A 20796-nucleotide genomic window follows, 5' to 3' on the forward strand; every position below is an offset into this window, starting at 1 on the left:
CACATAATGAAACATTACACGGCACTTAGGTGAATGAAATCAAGCTATATATAGCAATATAAATAAATCTCAAAAACCTAATGTTAAGTGAAAAAGTAAGTTTGCAAAAGGGTATATACAGATAGACACCTTTTATGTAAGGCTAAAAGTATGAAAAAGGAATATACATAAGTGTTAAAAAATTATAGAGACATGCACAGGAATGTGGTGATAAAGATCAAATTTAGGATGGTGGTTACCTGAGGAGAACAAGGAAGAAGGTATGGAGGTTGATCAGAGGAGAAAAGATACCAGAATCTGGAGAGATTAATCAACTTGCTCAAGGACACAAAACAGGCTAGAAACTACAGTCCAGTGCTTTCCAATACAGAATACCACCTCCAAAAGGGAGCACTTCTGAGCCCAAGTTTATTTGTTAATACCTCTTTCAGACACAAAATGATAGTCACAGGGAATTTAACATTATAAGGGACCTTAAAAAGACATCCTATACAACTCCTCCCTCAATTTTCAACTTTTCCTAACAACATGTCTGTTAAAGGATGATCCAGCCTTTATTAGAAACAAAACACAGCAAAAGGAAAAAATAAGCCTCTCCAGGTAACACATCCCTAACCTCAAGGAAGACATTTCAGGATATCCTTGGAGAAAATGCCCTGCAAACCAAACACTGTAACCTCTGGAAAACCCAGCGTTGAGCACCAGCCTCATATGCCTTCTTTAGCTTAGTTGAGACTAGTTTTTCATGTGGATTGACTCATTCAGCAAAGATCTAGTGAGTGTCTACTGCTTGCCAGGCACCGTGCTAGGGGCACAGCAGTGAGCAAGGCAGCACCCTGTGGTCCACAGTGTAAGATAAATCAGTGAAGGAGGATTGGTCTGTGCCCTTTGCCCCTTACCCTACCCTAAGAGATGAATAAAGCTAATGGGGCTCTTTATGAGGCCCCTCTAAGCTCCAGTAACCCCACTTTGTGAAAGATGGCTGCTTACAGAGGGTGGGAAGGAAGGTATGAGAGCTGGTGTGGATTTATTAGGACTCTTTGGGCTGCAGGTGACAGAAGCCCAAGTTGAGCCTGTAGGGGTTCAGAATATGTCACCCCAAAATATGTCACTTTGGCATGTTGATTATTTTGAATTAAAGGTACTTGAGAAACAGCTGGTACAAGAAGGACCTTCTGACCCTCCTTTGTCCCCCTGAAGCAGGAAATAAACCTCCCCTGTGAAAGGTACCTTCCCTGTCCCAGGAGGGCAGAAGGCATCCTTATCACCAGAGACAGGGAATTCAGTGCAGAGAAGGCTGTATACACAAACCTTGTTACTTCTTTACCAGTCTACTACCCCAACCCCGAAGACTTCTGTCATGTCAATTCTTCATGTTCAATTCATGTCAATTCATGTCAATTCTAAATGTATTGTTACTTGTCTAAAAGGTGTAAAAGCTTCCTGCTTTGGCCACTTCTTTTAGAGTCTCATATTTTTATGGGGCTCCAATATGTATGAAATTACCTTCATTTTTCTCCTATTAATCCATCTCATGTCAATTTATTGGAACAGCCAAAGAAACAAGAAAAGCAGAGGGGAAATTTTTCCACCCCTACAAGCCACCTTAAATACCCCAGGCAGGAACAGTCCTGAATCTTGGGAGAAGATGATACAGGAGCCCAAACGCTCTCTGAGGCTCTCCCCTCAGCTGGGCTCCTCTCCTCCCAACTGCCCTTCTGCTCTCTCTCCAGCCTGGTCTCTTCAGCTGCTCTGGCCCACGTGGTAGGAAACAGCCACCTGAGCTTCTGAGTTTTGCATCTTATCGTCCAGGCACTCAGAGCCATCCTCCCAAAGTTTCAAGAGAGGGAATCATCAGCTAAGCTTGAATCAGCCACCCATTCCTTAGACTAGTAATTCATGGTGACCAGTGATGTGCGGTGTCCTATGGATGATGGGCCCAGCATTGGCCAGGTGCCAACGGACCAAACGAAGGGTCCCATTGTCAAGTGGCAGTTTCTGCTACCCTCTGTAGATGGTGTGGGAGAGGAGGAACAAAAGAAACAGAGGCAGGGGTGGCACCCAGAAGAAGGGTGAGTGCTGGGCTGAAGCAACAGCACTATTGTTTACCTGTACTCAGAACATATTTGGAGAACAAATGCATTCAATTGATTACTAGATTTTTTAAAAATCTACATTGATTGGATGAACTCTGTAGCAAAGCTTGGCCACTGAATGTTATTCAAATTCAGAATATTTTAAGCAACTTTGACCATTACTCCTTCATTTCTAGTAGTATGGCTTCTGGGGTGCGGGGCATACACAGGGGGCAGCTCCCAGGAAGACAGGAGACTTAGAAGGCAGGGTAGAGAGTTAAAACAGAGTCCACTGGGAGGGACAAGTTATAGGTAGCTGAGTGGATAAGAACACACATGGAATTTGGAGGGCACTGGGAGTACACAATGAAGTGAGAATTGACATCAGGATCTGAAAGTGGGTGATGGGTGTCTGAATGGACACTGGTGACCAACATACAAGTTCCCTGTCCTTGGGAACTTGCATTGTGAGAGGTAGAGCATATATAAATAAATGAAAAGAATGATTACAGATAGAATAAGTGCCATGAAATAAATTTTAAGAAGTAATAAATAAAAGGTGCTGGGAGATAAACCATCAGAGGATATCAACTTTACATAAGAAGTTGAGAGAAGGTGATATTTAAGCTATACCCTGAAGGATAAGGAAAAGCCAGCAATGGAAGCAGTGAAGTAAAACATGTTCCAGGAGGAGAGAACAGCTAAGTCAACTGAGATGGGAAAAATCATGTAAAAGGAAGATGGGAGATGGCAGTGTCCAGAGGTAGACAGAGGGAGTAGGTGTTTATTTGATTAAAAAATGGTTGCAACCTTCATCAAAACCAGAGGAAGTAACTCAAACAAGTGACTTAAAAGAAAAGCAATTTTATTTTCCTGAGGATATGATTGACAGTAGGCATAAAGTCCTTCCATGTTATGAGTGCCTTTGCTCCAGGTCAGGTATACAAAGATCCCCTGGGGGAAAACAGAATTTCAATACAGCAACATCAAAATCAGGAAAAACAGCCTGATTTCAGAGGAAAAGAACACACTTTCTCATCAGAGAGGCTCAAGAGAAAAGAATTATGCCAAACCAGTCTAAAAGCAAAGCTTATTTATAGGCCACAAAATATATTTAGTTTGGAAAAAAGCAAGATGGAATCTTGTTAGAAATATTATACCAAAGCATGGAGGCCAGTTTGTCTATGAGGTCCTGAATCAATTAACTGTCCAAGAGAACAATAAGGTGGCTTTGCTTTGCCTAAAATCAGAAGCTTGTAGCTACTACTTATCATTTTCATACAAACACAAGAAGGTTAAAACATAACCTGAGCCTATTGATGTTTACTGAACTTTTGCAAAAGAAAAAAAATTAAAAGTAGCCATCTGTTTTTGGCAATCTTGCCATTGATAACAGCATTGAAGATCTGAATAAAGCCCTGGCTTACAGAAAGTTCACATCATTGACCAAAATGAACATACTTCTCAGGCCAACTATTTTTGGGATCAGAGTCCTATAGAGCCTGGATTGGTGACAATGAGTTTTGAAAAGGTGGGATTATAGCTATGTGATTCTTTCATATGCTAGGTATGATAATTTATAGCTAAGCAATTGACTTTAGATGCTAATGTTGAATTCTAAACTAAATTCAGATATCAGTACTTATTTAGTGTAAATCAGAAATAAACTAGTAGGAATCAAAAAAAATGTCATTAGAGGTATGAAAGAAAAGTCAAGTAAGTTTCTGCTTAAGGTAAACATGTAAAAATACTATCAATATCTAAAACATTATTAGTCCTGCCAAAGCATTCTTGAAAAAAGAAAAAAGCTGGAACAAAGCTATATTACAAAGCTATAGTGACTAAAACAGTATGGTATTGGCATTAAAAACAGACACATAAATCAATAGAATAGAATAGAGAGACCAGAAATAAACCCCTACATATTAATTTACAACAAAGGATCCAAGAATATATAATGGGGACAAGACAGTCTCTTCAATAAATGGTGTTGCGGAAACTGGACAGCCACATGCAAGAAAATGAAACTGGACCACTATTTTACATCATACACAAAAATTAACTCAAAATGGATTAAAGACTTGAACGTAACACCTGAAACCATAAAACTCTTAGAAGAAAACATAGGCTGTAAGCTCCCTGATATAGATCTTGGAGATAATTTTTTGCATCTGACTCCAAGAGCAAAAACAACAAAAGCAAAACTAAACAGGTGGGACTACATCAAACTAAAAAGCTTCTGCATGACAAAGGACACTGTCAACAAAATGAAAAAGGCAACCTACTGAATGCAAGAAAACATTTGCAAATCATATATCTGATAAGGGGCTAATATCCAAAATATATAAGGAACTCATACAACTCAATAGCAAAGACCAAACAATCTGATTAAAAAATGGGCAGAAGATCTGAATAGATGTTTTTCCAAAGAAGACATACAGATGGCCAAAGGTACATGAAAAGATGCTCTACATCATTCATCATCAGAGAAATGCAAATCAACACCACAATGAGCTATCACTTCACCCTTGTTAGAATGGTTACCATCAAAAAGACTAGAAATAAGCATTGGTGAGGATGTGGTGAAAAGGGAACCCTCATGCACTGTTGGTGGGAATGTAAATTGGTGCAGCCACTATGGAAAACAGTATGAAGGTTCCTCAAAAACTTAAAAAGAGGGCTTCCCTGGTGGCGCAGTGGTTGAGAGTCCGCCTGCCGATGCAGGGGACACGGGGTCATGCCCCGGTCTGGGAGGATCCCATATGCCGCGGAGCAGCTGGGCCCATGAGCCATGGCTGCTGAGCCTGCGCGTCCAGAGCCTGTGCTCCGCAATGGGAGAGGCCACAACAGTGAGAGGCCCGCGTACCGCAAAAAAAAAAAAAAAAACAAAACAAAACCTTAAAAAGAGAACTACCATATGATCTGGCAATTCTACTTCTGGGTTTTTATCTGAAGAAAATGAAAACACTAACTCGAAAAAGATATAGGAACTCTTAAGTTCACTGCAGCTTTATTTACAATACCCAAAATATGGAAACAACTTAAGCGTTTACTGACAGATGAATGGATAAAGAAGATTTGTATACATATACAATGGAATATTATTCAGAGGTAAAAAAATGAAATCTTGTCATTTGTGACAATGTGGATGGACCTTGAAGGCATTATATAAAGTGAAATAAGTAAGACAGAGAAAGACAAATACTGTATTATTTCTCTTATACATGGAATCTAAAAACAATAAACAAAAAACAGAACAAGCTCACAGAGACAGAGAACAGATTGGTGGTTGCCAGAGGTGGGGGGTGCAACGGTGGGAGAAATGGGTGAACTGTATTTTAGTTTTTGTTTAAATAAATTTGTTTCCTTTTAAAAAATTTAAAAACTAAAAAATACTGGTCCTGAATAATAATGTTCAGAAGTTGTCAGATAGATTTTTACAATGTATACAAATCCAGGCAACAATTTTAGTTTGGAATAGTTAAGACTAAACTTTTTTTTTTTTTCAGTAGAAAGAAGGATTTATTATTACTTGCAGCAAGTAAGGAGGATACTGGGGATCCTTCCCAAAGCAGTGTCTCCGAGACAAAACTTGATTCTGGAATATCTCAAAAAAAGAAATAAGCTATTCAGTGGGATGTTTAATTTTCACTACTTTATATATTTGAAAATATGTGTAAATAACTTTTCACTACTTGACAGGGGATTTTATTAGATATATGTATTTCTAACACAGGCTTCATACGATAATAGAATACATCTTTTTTTTTTTTTTTTTTTTTTTTTGCGGTAGGCAGGCCTCTCACCGTTGTGGAGCACAGGCTCCGCCGGATGCGCAGGCTCAGCAGCCATGGCTCATGGGCCCAGCCGTTCCACGGCATGTGGGATCTTCCCGGATCGGGGCACGAACCCGTGTCCCCTGCATCAGCAGGCGGACTCTCAACCACTGTGCCACCAGGGAAGCCCCGGAGGCATTCTTTATGCACCTGTCTGACAATACTATTGAGCACCTACCAAATACATGTTCCATGCTGTGGAAAGAGGACACTTCGATAAGTGAAACAGACAAGATCTCTGTCCTCGTGGAGGTTGCAAAACAGTTAACGGATACAGACAATTAATAAGTAAATCAACAGATAATTAAACAAGGCAATTGCTAATTATGACCATTTCTCCGACAGAAATAAATAAGATGGTGGGAGAGGCTGACGGATGGATCGTGGGGTGATCAAAGTAGGTGACATTTGAGCTAAGCCCTGACAGGTGACAGCTGGAAGAGCATCCCACCTTCTGAGACTGTGAGAGCGCTGAGTTAGCCCAGGGCTTAGTTTGGTAGAAAAATCGAGGTAAAGCTGGGAACACTGGCAAGGGAATGAAGGGGAGGCTCTGGGGCAGGAGGCAGCTACACCCACAGCTTCGTGGGCCCAGGGAGAAGATTTTGCTAAAGGGAATGAGCTATCACGGTCAAGTTTTAAACAGGGGAGTGATGTCATTGGATTTATATTTTTTTAAAAAAGGTGGTGTACAAGATAATCTTTAAATTTTTTTCTAAAGCTGAGATTCTGACTCTGTTGTGACGGGGTCTTCACCCTGTCTTATTGCATATACAGAACAATTATGTACCACACCTTCTGGTATTTGTTCTGTTTAGCAGTAGCAGTCTACCTAGAGAAAGAGCACCAAATTGCAGATTTCAACAGGAGCTGGGCAAAAAAATGAGCCACTGCTGTGATTTATCCTGAGATGGCCCTCCTCATTACTGCATCTTCCCCAGACAGGTACCTGTTCTGCTTGGATCTGGTCCTCTGCATCTGCTGCCCCTGCCCCCACCCCTATGCCGCTCCTTTTAACACTTTTATCTGGTCAGCAGTCCCATTACTGACAACTGATTGGGCTCTTTCTCCTGGTCTTGACTCATTACTTTACCTCATAAAGAAGGGCTTATTTCCTTCCTGTCACAATGGACTGTCCTTTTGTACCAAAGCCTTGGCCTGGACTCAAGACCATTTTCTCCCTTACAATCCATGAGACTATAGTCTCCTTGAGAACAGGGGTTATATCTGGTTCTCTGTTGGCACCTCCGATTGTTAGGTCTTCAATAAATGCTGTTGAATGAATGGGTACCCTGACCTTGGGCAGCCTGTACAGACCTGAGATCGTCCTGGGCCCGAATTCTCCTCTCTGCCACTCAATCCCATCTCTCCCTGTCCAGTGTCTACATTGTGAAACACGATGGCTCTGTGCCAGTTAGAGTCTCCCAGCTATTTTAACCAGAGCTGGAACTGAGCCTTCTTTTTTTCTTTTTTCCTCTTAATCAGTCAAGGCACAAGCTTGGGGTTGTTTTCCTGAATTGTGGCTGAGTCTTAACTGGGATAACTCAGAAAAAGCAAGTCTGCAGATGCTCTGCATCATTTCCAGGATCATAATAACAGCTCACATTTATTGGGCACTACTGCTTGCCAGGCACCGTGCTAAGTGCTTTGCAGGCATTGTCTCCTTTGATCCTCACTGCAACCCTATATGGAAAACATTATTATCCCCATTTTACAGATAAGAAAATCGAGGCTTAGAGAGGCTAAGTGATTTATCCAGAGTTAACAAGGAGATCTGAGATTTTCAAGTTTCCTCTGAATGTAAAACTTGCACTCCTAACAACTAGGGAAAAGAAATGTACAAAATAAAGTTCATAATAATACAACCATATACTGAAAATTAGCAGAGAAAGGCATAATTTAATTGATGATGGTATTGAAATGGATGCTCATACGAAACTGTTTTATAATTGGATAGAATTTCATTTCTCTGTGACACATTTTTCCTCTTTGCCTCCAAAAAGGTCTTGTCTATTCATAATCTTTTACTAGCACATCGGAGCATACTTAAGACTTTTTTTTGTAATCCTAAAGCATTTTATTTTAACAAGAAGAAGCCCAGGAAAACTAGGGAGGTATAGAAAACAATCTGTATCTTACTGAATTTTAAAACCTCAAAAGAAAAAAGGTATGAAAAGAACCTAAGAGTTCTTACGTACAACTGAAATGTATATGAGATCAAACCATCCAAAGCTTTAAATTCTGCTCCACTTACAGAGGATCTCTGGAACCAAAACATCTTTCAGAGTTCTGTGAGTGACAGTTTTAAAGTGTCCAAAACTCAGATTTTCCAATTTTTAACTTAACATCAAAGCATACATTCAGGTATTTTCTGATTTAAAGAGACCGCCTTTAAAAATGCCTGATGTTGGGCTTCCCTGGTGGTGCAGTGGTTGAGAATCTGCCTGCCAATGCAGGGGACACGGGTTCGAGCCCTGGTCTGGGAAGGTCCCACATGCCGCGTACTGGGCCACGGCTACTGAGCCTGCGTGTCTGGAGCCTGTGCTCCGCAGCAAGAGAGGCTGCGGCAGTGAGAGGCCCGCGCACCGTGATGAAGAGCGGCCCCCGCTCGACGCAACTAGAGAAAGCCCTCGCACAGAAATGAAGACCCAACACAGCCAAAAGAATAAATAAATAACTAAATAAATAAATTTATTTTTAAAATGCCTGATGTTATGTGAAACACATATAAAATACATAGGGACCTGTCTACCTAGAAAACTACAGAATTACAACCTAGGACACCAGCCTAGTATAAGGCAAAACTCCAGATGAAGTCTTATTGAAGAATAATAAAATGTTTCTTCAGTAAAATAGTTATCTAAAGGAATCCTGGTTCTAACGTTTATACTCACTGTCGTGAGTAGATTGTGAAATATTACATAATTCATTTAGGACATATTGAGAATCAGAGAAAGTACTTCTAGCAAATCACAAAAATTAAGAGAATAAATGGTAAATGTTTTACCAGCCCATATTCACTGAGGAAAATAATTTCCCAACTTGGAAAACTTATGAACTCAATTAAGAAAAATAAAAATTAGAAAAAAAGGAATCCAACTTGCAGAAGAGATTATATATTTATGAACTTGTAAACATAGCTTAGGTTTACCAAGTCAGTGATTTTAAAATGTCTGTACTGATGCTACAGCATGTATCATATATGTTTATCTTATCTGCCTTTTTTGGTTAGGAGGCTCTCTCAGGGCTCACGAGGCATAGGAGAACCTGGGCATGGATCATACTTTGAAAATGCTTAGCTTTGTATCTTTTGGCAAGTCACTTAAAGTTTCAGTTTAATCAGTTGCTTCATGTGTGTCTAGGGGGTAATAATATCCACCTTTTCCCCCTCATAGAAGCAATACATAGGGTAGAGGCATGGACTTCAGAGACATACAACCTGGGTTTGAATCCTAGCTTTCCCTCCGTACCTCAGCCCACTCATGTGGGGCCTTGTCTAACTTCCTCATCCACCTGAGCCTTGGTTTCCTCATCTACAAACTTAGAATAGCACATCCAGTGAGATGTCTACAGGGTAAGAGAAAATACATGTAAACATTTGGCACTTAGTAAGCTTTCGATCAATTGTAGCTACTGATGTTTGTGGACACATTTTGTAAATTGCATTGTATATGTCAGGTTATCATATGACTTGGCTGTTTCCTCAGAAGTCATGTAGTTTCTTACTGGCAGACTAAATCACATTTCTCTATTAGTCTGTATATAGGAATATATTTTCTTTTATGTATTGGAGCTTTGTTGTGATACTTTTCTTGGGAAATCTATTATGAGACTATGATGTTAACAAACCTCCCAATAGTGAGATTTCTTTGATTCTTCATTCTTTGCCGCGTTCCAGTCTATAGTCTACAGTGAGTTTTTCATCTATTCACTCATTCAACAAACACCTACTGAAGGCTATGTGACAAGATCTATGCTAGGAATTATATTGCAAAAGGAATCGGCCTATTTATTTTATCACAGATGGTCTCATTCAATATTATCAGTTAGTATGATAAAATACTGCAGTAATATAGAAAACAGAAAATATTATAGTTTCTACAAACTGTAATGGGAATTAAGAATAAGTTTGGGGCTTCCCTGGTGGCGCAGTGGTTGAGAGTCCGCCTGCCGATGCAGGGGACACGGGTTCGTGCCCCGGTCTGGGAAGATCCCACATGCCGCAGAGCGGCTGGGCCCGTGAGCCATGGCCGCTGAGCCTGCGCGTCCGGAGCCTGTGCTCCGCAACAGGAGAGGCCACAACAGTGAGAGGCCCGCGTACAGCAAAAAAAAAAAAAAAAAAAAAGAATAAGTTTGGACAATATGTTACATACTCTCTAGAAAATAATTATATGCGAATTCTGTTCACAAGAGTTACCATATAAATTAAATAATTCCAAAGTGTCTATGAGGCTAAACCAAGGATAGGAATTTAAAAATGGAAACAACTTTTAAAATCATCATTATTTAAGACTTAGTATGGAATTATCTTTCAGGGTAGATTCTTTTTTTTTTTTTTTTAAACATCTTTATTGGAGTATAATTGCTTCACAATGGTGTGCTAGTTTCTGCTTTATAACAAAGTGAATCAACTATACATACACATATATCCCCATATCTCCTCCCTCTTGCGTCTCCCTCCCACCCTCCCTATTCCACCCCTCTAGGTGGTCACAAAGCACCGAGATGATCTCCTTGTGCTATGCAGTTACTTCCCACTAGCTATCTATTTTACATTTGGTAGTGTATATATGTCCATGCCACTCTCTCACTTCGTCCCAGCTTACCCTTCCCCCTCCCTGTGTCCTCAAGTCCATTCAGGGTAGATTCTTAAGTGCTTTATATCTAGAATAATTTAAAAATGGGCCACAGTTGAAAACAACTAAGGAATAGTTCTATTTTTATTTTATTTTTCTTAACAGTCATAAGCCATAGGCTATTTCTACTAACGGAAAACAACCAAATTTCACAACACTTATGTGTATATGTTTCTATGATGCTCTAAAACATTTCCTTGCATCATGATAAACATAATCCATTTTAACAGTAACTGAGTGCCTCCAACGGACAGCAATTACGAACTGAATGATGAGTATACAAGATAAGTAGAGTAGGCAGCAACCAGTGGACAAAAGCTGGTCTACCAGCTGTTTTTGTAAATAACACTTTTATTGGAACACACCCTGATTCATTTGTTTACATAATAATCTTTGGCTGTTTCTCTGATCCGTTGGCAGAGTTGAATAGCTGTGATAGAGACGACATGGCCTGCAAAGGCTAACATATTTTCTATTTTTTTACTGAAAAGGTTTGCTAACTCTTGCTTTATATTAAAGGTATGAAAGAATTTCTACACCAACTGGAGTATCAACACAAAAATTAAAAAGGAATTAAAAGAGAGAGTTTGCTGTATATTCAGCTCTCTTTAGACTTGTGCTCAATGCTTAGTAGACACATCGAAGGTCGGATAAATGAGTAGACAAATTCTCTACAAGCAGTCTTTGCTGAGCCAAAAGGCTAATGAGCCACTTGGCCACGGTAACAAAAATTCCAAGAGTGGTCCCAAGGGACCAAGCAAATGCTCCCCAGAAATGTATAACCATCTTTTCTCTGGGGAGCTGGAGGTTTTATTTTGTGTCTAATGCTCTGTGTTTTTGGAAATATTGTGACTTTGTATATATCTATAAACACCATAGCTCATTTAAGTGAAAATGACCATTATAATTAAAAATAGGAAAAACAAGTTGAGGTGTTACCTGTGTGTTGTTCTTCAATCCAGACTTGCAAATACATGAAGAGGAGTAGCCCTGCTACTCCAAATATCAGCACTGAGAGGAAGACTTGTTTGGGGTTCATGACCATTTCAGATGGCTGCATCTCTCATTTCTGAAGACCACATAGTTTGGTTTTCCACAGAGTTTCAATCCTTTCTTTTCTTCTTAAGTGCTCGTTCGGTGAAGTAACCTAGAATTTTTTAAAAATCCACATTGTACCTTGCTGATAACATTTCTTCCCAAATATGGTACAGATATACAGTCTATCAACAATACTGAGGATTTACATGAACGTTAACACTGAAGACAGAAGAGACTGCAGTTGATGGCCCTAGAATGGCAATTTTCTACTGTTACCTTTATCTTACCTAAGGAATGTGCTATCCTACAGTTAATAAGTAACAGTCTAACATTTAATTAGGGGAAGCATCCCAGACTTCAGCTCTCCTATATCGTAAAGTCAGGTTCAAGTTATCTTAGAATGGTTTTGAGGGGAAAGAAGACTCTCAGAATAGACTGTTGAGGAAGGGATTTTGAAAAACATGTTTGTAGATAAAGGGGGGAAACACCACTTCATGTCTTAAAAATATACAAAAATTAAAAAATGAAGGGTTCAATCTCTCATTTCCCTCTCCTTGAAAAGTAGTAGGTTTCTCCAACTTAAAGAGTACACTTAAATTCCCTCAAAGGCATAAAAGGATAAATAATGAAAAGGTCAGAGTTCAAGGGCCTCTCCCACAATAACATGGAGTAGAGAAATCTACGTTGGATTACAGAAATCTACCTCAGTAATAAAAGGTTACTTTACTTAAAGAAATATTGAAATGACATTGTTTTAGAATGATCTCATTTAGTGGAATCCTAACCTTACATTTTTTTTAAGCTCCATCCACTTTTGAGAATTTGATGAAAATATAAACCCTCTCCTTAGAAAAATATAAACACACAGAAAATCTAGCATCAAAAATTAGTATGTTGGGCTTCCCTGGTGGCGCAGTGGTTGAGAGTCTGCCTGCCAATGCAGGGGACACGGGTTCGTGCCCCGATCCGGGAAGATCTCACATGCCGCGGAGCGGCTGGGCCCGTGAGCCATGGCCGCTGAGCCTGCGCGTCCGGAGTCTGTGCTCCGCAACGGGAGAGGCCACAACAGTGAGAGGCCCGTGTACCGCAAAAAAAAAAAAAATCAGTATGTTTACGGACACTCACTGCAACCCAAGTTAAGAAACCCTGCTCCCTATGAACAGCCGTGCAAATATGCAGTAGGTTGCATGGTGAGCTCACATAGTTAGCAGCCCAGCTAATGAGGCCAAGGTCATGGCTTTGGGTCTAAGGCTGGTCAAAGACCTTAGCTCTGTTCCTTGGCCACGGACCACACCCCCCGCCTTGGGATGAGCTGAATAAATGGTTTCTCACTGCGAGGACATTACATACACTGCTGTGTCTAAAAATTCTCTCTCCTTTCTCTTCAAAGATGCCTCAAAAACTTCTGAAAGAATATGGATTTAGCCTTTTTAAGAGGCGTTTGGTGAGGTGCCAGGTAAAAGTTTAAAAATGCTGTGGGAGATTGCTAGGCTGGTGAAAGGATAATATTTAGCTATACTTGGCAAAATCAATGTTCACGCAGATGTCGGGCTTCAAAGGTAACCTATGAGGTCAGAATTAGATGTGGATGTGGCAGCATGACCTCGTGATTAGAAAAAAGAAATCCACCAAATGGGTAAAAGTATTTATGCAAAACAACAGTGAAAAGACCTATTATAAATACATTTTTTCCTTCATATTTTAATTATACACAGAAGGTCCCAGAGTAAGAGCACTGGTTGTCAGCACTACCTGAGGAGCTTTCTCGAATTCACTTCTCTGAGTCCCTTGATGAAGAGACAACAGTTAATGTTTTCACAAGTGCTTCTGAGGATTTCAAGCACTTTCTTGATTTGGGTAGTAGAGGAAGTTTTTAAATAAGTAGAAGAACTGAGAGTATTATCACACTGCTTACTGGGTGGGTGATACTCTGCTCTTATACTGATTCAAAACTGAAATATTATGGGCTTTCCAAACATATGCAACAAAGAACAGTTCCCGAGGGAGATTTGCAATTTGAGGTGTTCCAAGATTGAATCCCTCACGGAAAACTCCGAAGGGAAGCCAGCTTTCTCTTCTGTTGATGCTGCAGTTAAACAATGAACAGACACAATTCCTGAGTCCACAAGAAGGTTCAGATAGGAGAAAACCAGTTAAACAAAATCTACTACTAACAAAGAAATAGTTGTTTACAAGAAAAAAGAGACTTTGACAATCTGTCTACATAATTAAAACTTAACCCAGATGAAAGAGGATAGAAGAAAACTCGTAAATCAGAACAGAGCCAAAGACCTGTGGGAATGGTGGGTGTGAAAGCCAAAAGAAGTACTCCTTGGGGGTTTGCAGAGGAAAATTATCACCTACGATGCTGGAAAAAGATTTAAGAATCTGCCCTTCCTTTCTTCAGGAGATGTTGCTGTACTCTGACATACCCTCCTGGGTAAGAAGTCGGTAGAAAACCCGTAATTGTTATTATGGCAGATGTGAGTAGAAATGAGCGATTAAAGCCACAAGGCAGAAAGGCAATCTGGTGTAAAACGGAGAGATACGTTTGATTTTCTCCCATCTCAGTCCATTAACCCAACGTTGGCATTCGGAAATGGCTCTCATTAAACAGAGGTGAGGCGCTAGGAGAGGCAGTATTGCTTTAAGCAAACCTGAAGGTCAGCTGTGATGGGAAAACACACCTATTTGGAGATCATACATCTACCTCCATGCCTGCGGAAAAAGTGCAGACTACTGGAGATGGAAATTACTTGGAATAATGCTATTTTAGGTACCAGCATTATACAATTTCCATGGTCAAAGTCTTCCTGTTTTATACAATCCTTCCTCTGCCCGCTCATACGCACAATACCTTGTACCTAGCAGGTACCGAACAATGGGTTGCACTGAATTGAATTTGGAGCTCCAATAACAAAATACAGGTAATGAATTTTCTAGCTGTATTTGTAAATCCTTAGTCCTAAATTTTGAATGGAGAAATACAGACTATTAAAATACTGAAAGGGTCTATATGACTTTTTTAAAAAGTACGTATTTCTTTTTCTTTGCATATCCTATGGATTTGTCCCTAATAAATAAAAAAATATAAAAATAATTATTTCGCTCTGTTATCTCTTTTCCAACACTTTAAAAATTATTCTTTCAAATAACCATGGTTACCAACAGAAGCATTTTGGGACTTCAGTCTAGTGAAAGATTACAAGATGGAGGCAAGTTATGTAAGAGGAAATTGTGAGCTGTCCAGTTTGGCAGCAGCCTACGATTTTAAGGAGGGAGTTATGGAATTTTAGAAAGGCCAGCTTGGACCTCATTCTGCAGTTTGGTGTTGAAAAAGCCCAGAGTCAAGGGACCACCTGTCTCTGCCCTCAGCCTCCGCAGGACCTCACAGTCCTTGCTTCCTGCCTCTCCCATAGCAGCCGCCCGGTTCTCCATCGCTTTCCCAAGCACAGACCATCGGGGACAAACTCCCTCAATTACTACCTGCCCCTCGCCAAGTTCACTATCACTGGCCCCGTCCACATCCCTGTGCCTCTACCTCTGATGAATAAGAGTCCTCACTCTTGTCTCCCTCTCTTCTGTGCTGCTGTGAAACGCAGCTGCATCACCCTCCAGAGCCTGGGTCTTATCCTGAACCTCTTTACGCAATGACTTCTCCCTCTGTAACCCCTCCAGTCATTGCCCCATTGCTGTCACTCCCAGGCAAGCTTGAAGACAGAGGACTCTGCCCTGACGGCCTCAGGTGCCTATTTCCCAGCCTTTTCTCAACCCCCAGCTGCCCAGGAGGCTGAAGAAGATGCGATGAAGCTCCAAAGTTGTGTAGGGATGGAAAATTTAAAATACCCTGAGTTTTTGTTTCACTTTGTCTTTTTGCTAATCTATCGGGTTGGCCAAAAAGTTCATTCAGTTTTAAGTAATAATAAAAGACACATTTTTCACTTTCACGAAGAACTTGATTGAACAACATATTCACTAACTGAACAAACCTTTTGGCCAACTCAATAGTTCCCTCTTCTATGAATTTCCTGTTTATAGCCCTTTCCATTTTTCTTGTTTCTTTTCTCATTGGATGGAAATTCTTCATCAGTTATGTATTGCAAAAATCTTCCTGTCTGCAACTTCTTTCCTTCCTCCCTCCCTCCCTCCTTTGCTGGTGCTGTGATTGTTTTATTATGCAGAAGTTTAAAATCAATTTTTATCATTCTTTTCCTTGTTGATTTATCATCTAGAGTCTTGAAAGAAAACACGTGATGTATTCAAAATCATGAAGTTGTGGAGAGTCTAATAAGGGACAATTTACAAAGATGTGTTCAGGGTTTGGGGAAACCAACAAGGGGTAGAGCAGTCCTCAAGGGCAAGGAACAGCAACCACTCCTAGAAGTGAAGACAGGAAGTAGAACTATTATTCCTGAGCCTCGAGAGGGGGCTGGAGGTGGGGGAGGGCTGAGGGGGAGCTGTGGCCTATTGTACAAGGACACGGACAATACACTGTAGCCAGGTGTTATGGGAACCAGAAGAATAATACACCATCCTCAATTTCCTCCTGTCCTGAGACTTCCTGCCAGTGATCCATTTGGCAAACCAGACTGACAGCCTGAGGACCAGAGAGCTTTTTTATGTAGCACATTCCCATGAGCTTCCTCAACCACAGCACAGGGAGGGGACGGTGGAGATGGACATCAAGCTCAGTTTGTGCTCTTGAGGAGTTTTCTGAGATAATATTCCTTACCTTCAAATAACGCAATTATTCTTTCATATCTCCTTCCAAAGGTTTTCAAGTTCTACTCTTCATAATTAGAATTTGAATCCACCTGGAGTGTACTTTTGTGTATGTTGTAGGCAATTCATTTCACATGATAATAACAGCTTATTATTTTACTATTGATTTTTAATGCTGATTTTGTTATATAGCAAGTTCCTATATATGTTTGTACAAACATATGGGCCTATCTTTGAGGAATGGAAAATGAATCTGATTACTGATTTGATTTTATTAATGGTTGTTTATTCATTTTACTTTGAGTCACCTTTAGACAATTATATTGCCTAGACAACTATCATTTCCTTTTAATGTCCAAATTTATAAGCACAGAGTTATTCAGAGGATTTTCTTATGATTTTAAAGATATCTTTCATAGCTGTAAATATAGCCCCCTTTTCATTCTCAATACATGTATTTGTGCCTTTTCTCTTACTTTCTTTGAACATTCTTGTTAGAGAATTGTCTGTTTTATTTAAAAGTATATTGTAATTCCTCTCTATTGTTTCTTGTTCTCTATTTCTTCTCTTACCTTCATTTCTTTCTTCATTCTACTTTTTTTCTTTAGGGACATCTGTTGTTTTTTTTCCCAAAGTTTTTGAATTGAAAATTAATTCATGTATATTAGATCTTTTTTATAACACACATTTATGTAAGCCCACTAATTTCCTCCAAAACTACTTTTGTGGCATATCACATATTTTCACATTAGTATTTTCATTGTCATCCAGTTCTAAATATTTTGTAATTTAAATTATCATAAATTTATGTCTCTTGTTTGTTTTTAAAATGGGTTTTCTCCTTCTTCTTTAGTTTCCCTAAAATTTTCGAATCCTCTCTGTTCCTCTTTCTGCTTTCTTTGAATCTACAAATTTTATTTCTGTTAGCTAAGCAGCACTTTAAATTTTTTTTAAAAACTACCTTCTTAACAATAAATTTTTCTAGTAAAGTTTACAGTTTTCACAAGAACTTTAGCATGCTTTAAATACTCATTGAACAGGGTTTCCTCACCCTGGTCATGTTTGAGATTTTCTATTTAATTTCAATCATTTAAAATATATATTTATTATTAATTATTAAATAATTAATTAAACTTATTGGTATTTTATCAATTTCTGTGTTCAGTATTAATTAGCCTGTGTCAGACTTTCCACCCACAGAACTGTAAGACAATGCATTTGTGCTATTTAAGCCACTAAATTTGCTATGATTTGTTACAGCAGCAAAGAAAACTAATATAGTACATTACTATTACAAAGTAATTTTAAAGGAAGACAGTTTGTGAAATTACTATGCATGGGTACAATAATACTGATCTTTTCAAATAGTTTTCACATGGTTTCTCAGGCCCAGTATTTCATGGTCTATTCCTATAATAGCTCCATTGTTCAACGTGTTTTGTCATACAGAACATAGAAACATATTCCTTCACTAGACACTAATTTGTAGGTGCTTCCTTATGAATTTTGTTGCTTTGATTTCCTGTGTAATTTGTTTAACAGGTACCTTCTACTTTTAGCTGTTGTAATTAAACTTTAATTATAATTAAGGTTTTTAACAAGACAAGGCTTTGCCCTTATATCCTTTGTTTTAGAAGAAAAAGTTTTAAACTCATATTTTATATTCTAGTGTTCAGTGTAGAGTTTTTTGTTTTAGTTTGGTTTTTGCAACAATAGTCTGTCTTTAAAGACTGCACAAGACTAAAACCAAAGGCCCTTGCAAATATTTGTTTGTATTAAAGAGGGGAAAAATAAAAATACCCATACAGATTATTGTTGAATGGATTGTTCCTCTCATTTCTCATTTTTACTTGTTCCCCACTCTAAAGATGTCAAAGTGTTAAATATGGATGATACAGAAATAGTGTTATTTTTACATTTGTTTAAGCACAGTCACAAGAATCTGTAGCATGTATTTATATGTCAGTCAGGAATCACCAGGATCACATTCAGGAAAACATAAGGTAAATACACCATCCAATTCTATTTCATTAAAGGGTCCTATGAAGATAGAGGGAGTCCTTAAAAAGTTTTTTGGAGTCCTGAAACAAGGAAATGGCAATTTGAGTGATCATTTCTAAGATGACTTGAAGGAGTTATCAGTGAGGGATTATGTCAAATGAGATAAGTGATAACTACAAATTGGATAAGGGAGAGGATGGTCAGCAAGTCAAATGAAATGACTGAGTTTTAGTTACCATAGTAGTTAATAATATAACCCAAGACATGTTAAATAAAAGATGGCTTCCACAACCTAAGAGTCCATCAACAGATAAAGAAGATGCGGTGTGTGTGTGTGTGTGTGTGTGTGTATACATACACACAATGGAATACTACTCAGCCATTAAAAAAATGAAATATTTTTGCAGCAACATGGATGGACTTGGAGGGTATTATGTTAAGTGAAATAAGTCAGACAGAGAAAGACAAATACTACATAATATCACTTATATGTGGAGTCTAAAAAATACAGCAAACTAGTGAATATAACAAAAAAGAAGCAGGCTCACAGATACAGAGAACAAACTAGTGGTTACCAGTGGGGAGGGGGGAGGGGCAATACAGGGGTGAGGGTGGGGGGCACAAGCTAATGGGGTCACCATTCAACCCACTGAACCAGGCTTTGTCTGGCCACGGTGACTGTTTTGGAGGCCATTTAATCAGAACCAAGCTTAGCGCTCTGGATGGATGGTCATGAGATGTGATATTTTCTTTCTTAGTGACTGTGAATAAGGAAGCACACAGTTCCTGCTGTTGCTGGAAGTCTTCTGGCAGCCCTGATGGAAGCCAGCCTAAAAAACAAGGCAGCACAGAGGAAGGCAAAGCTGAGAAACCTGCAGAGAAACAGAGGAACAGCTCTGACTAGGCCCTGAAGGTACTCACTCTGCCTCTGAATTTGTGAACTAGGAGTTCCTAATAAAGTTCCTTTATTTTTCAGTGTATTACAAAGCAGTTGTAAGTACAGTGAGAGAACTTAGGAATAGGCTATATTTTGGGTGAAGCAATTTCAGCAAGATAATCAGAAATAAATGAAAAGAACAGTGCTAACATTTATTGAGCAGTTATACATTGTAGGCTCTGTTCTGAGCATTTTATATTGATTATTTAATTTAATTCTCACAGTAACTCTGTTATCTCCCCAGTCAAGAAATCTGCAGGGCTGGCTCACATAACCACATGGTCTGATGCAGAGTTCAGTGGGAGGTGAGGCGAGAGGTGGAGGTGGACACAGACCACAGAGGGCCTCAGCGTCAACCTAGGGTGACTACATTTGTCCTGTGGACACCAGGGGACCAACGGCAGGTTTGAAGGGAGTGGAAGGATCAGGTTTGCACTGTGGGAGGATCACTCAGAGGCAGTGTGGAGACGGGATGGAAGGTAAAGAAGACCACAGGCATTTGGGAAGAGGACAGCTGCTGGCCAGGAATCCCCAGGGCAGGGATTGGACTGGATTCTATTCCAATCCGAAAATCCTTCTGTCCTTCCATTCACGCACATCCTCTTGTCTTTCATTACTGGAGGCAGTTTATCATAGTGGTTAAGAATGAAGATTCTGGAGCCTGATTGCCAGGTTCAAATCACAGCTTGATGACTTACTACTTTAGTCACATGGCTTATTATGTAACCCCTATGTACCTCGGTTTCCTCACATCTAAATTGGGGAGAATAAAAGTGTTTACCATGTGAGGTCAACGTTGTGAAATGTTGATACATAAAAGATATTTAGAAGAATACCTGGCCTATAGAGGTTGTCTATAATATTAAAATGTTAGTATCTTTACATTCCAGATGTCCAGCACAGGGGCAGCTACACTGTAGTTAATCAATAAATATTTGTTGAAAGATAGGGTACTTTTACTTCAAAAGGCAGTCTGTTTTTCCTGTTAGAAGGTTTATTCTTTCAATTCAAGCCAATTCAACCCGATCAATAAACATCCATTAGGCTGGAATATGACTAAGGCTCAGTGCCAGACACTGTAAGCAAAGCCAAAGGGAGTAAGGTTTAATCTCTGATCCTCATCAGAGAACAGCTGAACCTAGCTCTTCACAACTTGCACAAGTTGGTTTTAGGAGAGTCTTCTAGAACAACTCATAACAAATCTGTTCTCTCCTTCACATGACAGACTTTCCAATTATTGAAAACAATTATCCTGTCTATACTTAATCTTTTTACTCCCAGATAAACAATAAATATGCACAATTCCTTCAGCCATTCCTTATGGGACATGGTTT

General features: G+C 39.3%; 1 protein-coding gene across 1 annotated transcript in view; it reads right to left on the minus strand.

Annotated features, from left to right (window-relative positions):
* Window positions 1–11824, minus strand: part of CHST9 (carbohydrate sulfotransferase 9) — a gene marked incomplete at both ends in the record, with an annotated part of 199531 nt that extends 187707 nt beyond the window's left edge. Inside the window, one exon of the mRNA XM_079717756.1 lies at window positions 11704–11824. Within this exon, the coding sequence (XP_079573882.1) occupies window positions 11704–11824 (121 nt within the window). The remainder of the gene's footprint in view (window positions 1–11703) is intronic.
* Between the last annotated feature and the right edge of the window lie 8972 nt (window positions 11825–20796).

The sequence above is a fragment of the Hyperoodon ampullatus genome, assembly GCF_949752795.1.
Source record: "Hyperoodon ampullatus genome assembly, chromosome: 13".
NCBI lineage: Eukaryota > Metazoa > Chordata > Mammalia > Artiodactyla > Ziphiidae > Hyperoodon > Hyperoodon ampullatus.